At 67.7% G+C, this 2,696-nt stretch overlaps 2 protein-coding genes across 2 annotated transcripts; one reads left to right on the plus strand and one right to left on the minus strand.

Annotated features, from left to right (window-relative positions):
* Positions 1 to 88: 88 nt before the first annotated feature.
* AMSG_00246 (uncharacterized protein) lies at positions 89 to 363 on the plus strand. Its single transcript, XM_013907651.1, has one exon. The coding sequence runs from the start codon at positions 137 to 139 to the stop codon at positions 344 to 346; it is 210 nt and encodes a 69-aa protein (XP_013763105.1). The 5' UTR covers positions 89 to 136; the 3' UTR covers positions 347 to 363.
* AMSG_00247 (CAP-Gly domain-containing linker protein 4) lies at positions 339 to 2,692 on the minus strand. The gene is made up of 2 exons (XM_013907652.1): positions 2,620 to 2,692; positions 339 to 2,525 (listed from the first exon to the last, which is right to left on the minus strand). The coding sequence occupies exons 1-2, from the start codon at positions 2,656 to 2,658 to the stop codon at positions 378 to 380; spliced, it is 2,187 nt and encodes a 728-aa protein (XP_013763106.1). The 5' UTR covers positions 2,659 to 2,692; the 3' UTR covers positions 339 to 377.
* Positions 2,693 to 2,696: the final 4 nt, after the last annotated feature.

A 2,696-nucleotide genomic window follows, 5' to 3' on the forward strand; every position in this document is an offset into this window, starting at 1 on the left:
TTGCCGCCGCCGGGCGGGACCGGACGGGCGCTCCGGCTCCGGCGGTTGGGCTAGCACCGCCGCCGCGCCCAAGAAGGACCCACTCGACGATCTTGACCGCCCTTCGCCTGCCACCCTCAACTGGTTCGCCGGGCAGATGCGCCGGCTGACCGGTGACGACAGCACCGACATTCTCAACACGCTGTGGTCAATCGAGACGCCTGCCCAGATGCGGGAGATTCTTGTGGCCGCCGTCGGGCAAGACGGCGCCCCGCTCGCCAAGCAGCTCATCAAGCGTCGGACCAAGGACCGCAAGTCGATCGTCTCGCTCGGCTCGGCGACGTCGGCCCGCAAGCAGCGCCGGTAAAGGATGTTTAACGCATGGTCATATGCCGTCGTCAGTCACGCTTGTGGTGCTTGGAGCGGATGACGACCACGCCGCGCGCCCGGAACTTGCGGACGAGCGCAATCGAGACATGTTGCGAGCCGTAGATGTCGAGCGACCGCAGATGCGGCGCGGTGTCGTAAAGAACCGCCAGCGGTGCGTCGGTGATGCTGGCGCATCCGGCGATCGAGAGCGAGCGCAGGTGCGGGAGGTCGGCAAAGACGACAAGCGCTGCCTGGTCGGTGATCGCCGTGTTGGAGCAGTCGAGGTGCCGCAACCGGCTCGCAGCCCGGTGCAGCGCAAGGAGCCCCGTGTCGTCGAGCGACGTCCGCGCCACGTCGACGTCACGGAGGAGGGCACCGGTGGCAAAGACCCGGCTCAGCGCCGGGGACGTCACCTCGCCGGCGCCCGACACGTCGACGTGCTGCACATTGGGGCAACAGTCGGCAAGTGCGTCGAGCACAGCGTCAGCGAGCGCGGGCATGCCCGCGACCACAAACGACGAGAGGAGCGGGCCGGCGGTGGCCGCCAGCCGCGCGAGGCTCGCGCAGGTTAGCAGCGAGCATCCCGAGGCGTTAAAGTCGATGCGAGCCGAGGTCCGCGGCATGTGCGCTACAAACGCACGGAGCGCAGCGTCGGTAAGCTGCGTGCACCATGCCATGTTGAGCCGCGCGAGCGCCACAATGCCAGGCCCGAGCAGCGCCTCGATGCCCGAGTCGGTCACAGTTTCGTTGCCCGAGATGTCGAGCGCGGTGAGTGACGCCGCGTGACTGCCGAGCGCGGCGAGGCCACGGTCGCTCAGCGAGCTATCGGCAGCGACGAGGGTGGTCAAATGCGGGCACGACGAGGCAATGGTGATGTACGCGGCGTCGGTGAGCTTGGTCGCTCCGCGCAGGTCGAGGCTGACCATGCCCGGTCGCAGGAGCGGGACGAGGCTTGAGTCGTCGAGCCGGCCGTTGTCGAGCATCTCGGCGAGGAGGAACGGGACGTCGACGTCAGCGACGTGCTTGAGCCTGTGGGCCATGCGGTCGCGCGGCCCGGTGAGCTCCTTGGAGGCCTCGAGAAGTGCAGTGTCCATGTTGAGCGCGGCGTTGACGTTGGCCAACGACGAGGCCGGAATCCGCGGCGGGAGGTGCCGTGCGTTTGGCGATGCAATCGATGCCCGCCGCGCAATCGGCGATGGCATCTCATTGCGGAGGTGTGGGAACATGCGCGCTGCTGCGGCGGAGGCCTGTGGCGGAGAGCCTGGCGGCGTGCTGGCAGGTGCCACCGACTCGACTGACCGTGACGGCCGGAGCGACCTGCTAGATTCGCTCGGAGGGACGTCGACGTTGCTGCTATCGTCGACAACCACAATGCCGTCGAGGTTGTCGGCCGAGGCAGCGGCTGCCGAATCAGACGCTGCCGTCGACTTGGATGATGACGTCGCCGCTGTCGATGCCGTCGACTGCTCACTCGAGTCCGAGCCCGAGTCCGTGCCTGAGCCCGAACCGTTTGACGGCGCAGTGACGACCGCAACCGGCACGAGGCCGGCGTCGCCGCCACCGTCACTACTGCTGGCCTTGGCCTTTGCCGCGACATCAGCCGGGTCGCGGACGCTCTCGACCCGCACAAGCTTGCCACAGTTGGGTGCAGCAGTAAAGTACGGGACACCGTCGACCGAGCCGCTATGCTTGCCGCGTGGGCGATCGAGCTCGAGTCCGACCCACACGCCGGGCGCAAAGTCGGTAAAGCCGACAAACCGGACCGTGCCCAGGTTTCCGTCGCGGTCTGCGGCACGCGAGCCGAGCGCAACCTTTGACTGGGCCTGCTTCAGCTGAGGGAGCGAGGGCAAGCCGACGGCGGCGAGCCGTTGGGCGATGTGTGGCGGGATCCGTGCGCGGACGGCCGGCGAGAGCGGTTGGGTTCCAAAGTCTGAGGCCATGGACGACGTGCGCGAGAGCTGCGGCGTCATCGGCGTCATCGGTGTCGATGCCTCGGCCGAGATCATGCCCGGGCGCACAAACTTGGCGTGCTTGGACTTGGCGGCAAAGTAGGCCACGCCGTCGACCGAGCCGTCGCCTGACCCGACCCTGGCGTCCATCTCCAGTCCGACCCACACCTCGCCAGCCTGACCAAACTCTGTCTCGCCCACAAACCGCACCGATCCCGTATTTCCGTGCTGTGGCCGTTACAAGTGAGTGGTGTGGTGTGTGTGTGGTGGGGAGGGGGAGGGGAGGGGGAGGGGAGGGGGAGGTGGTGGGAGTGTGGCGTACTCTGTCGGCCACTCTGTCGCCCACCGACCACGTCTCCATGGCCAGCAGGGGGTGAGCAGGGGGTGGGCAGGGGAAAT

Source organism: Thecamonas trahens, assembly GCF_000142905.1.
Source record: "Thecamonas trahens ATCC 50062 unplaced genomic scaffold supercont1.1, whole genome shotgun sequence".
Lineage (NCBI taxonomy): Eukaryota > Apusomonadida > Apusomonadidae > Thecamonas > Thecamonas trahens.

Coding starts and splice junctions, on each gene's coding strand:
- AMSG_00246 (XM_013907651.1), top strand. CDS start 137: ATGCGCCGGCTGACCGGTGACGACAGCACCGACATTCTCAACACGCTG.
- AMSG_00247 (XM_013907652.1), bottom strand. CDS start 2,658: ATGGAGACGTGGTCGGTGGGCGACAGAGTGGCCGACAGA. Junction 2,526..2,619: donor GCGACAGAGTGGCCGACAGA/GTACGCCACACT, acceptor TAACGGCCACAG/CACGGAAATACGGGATCGGT.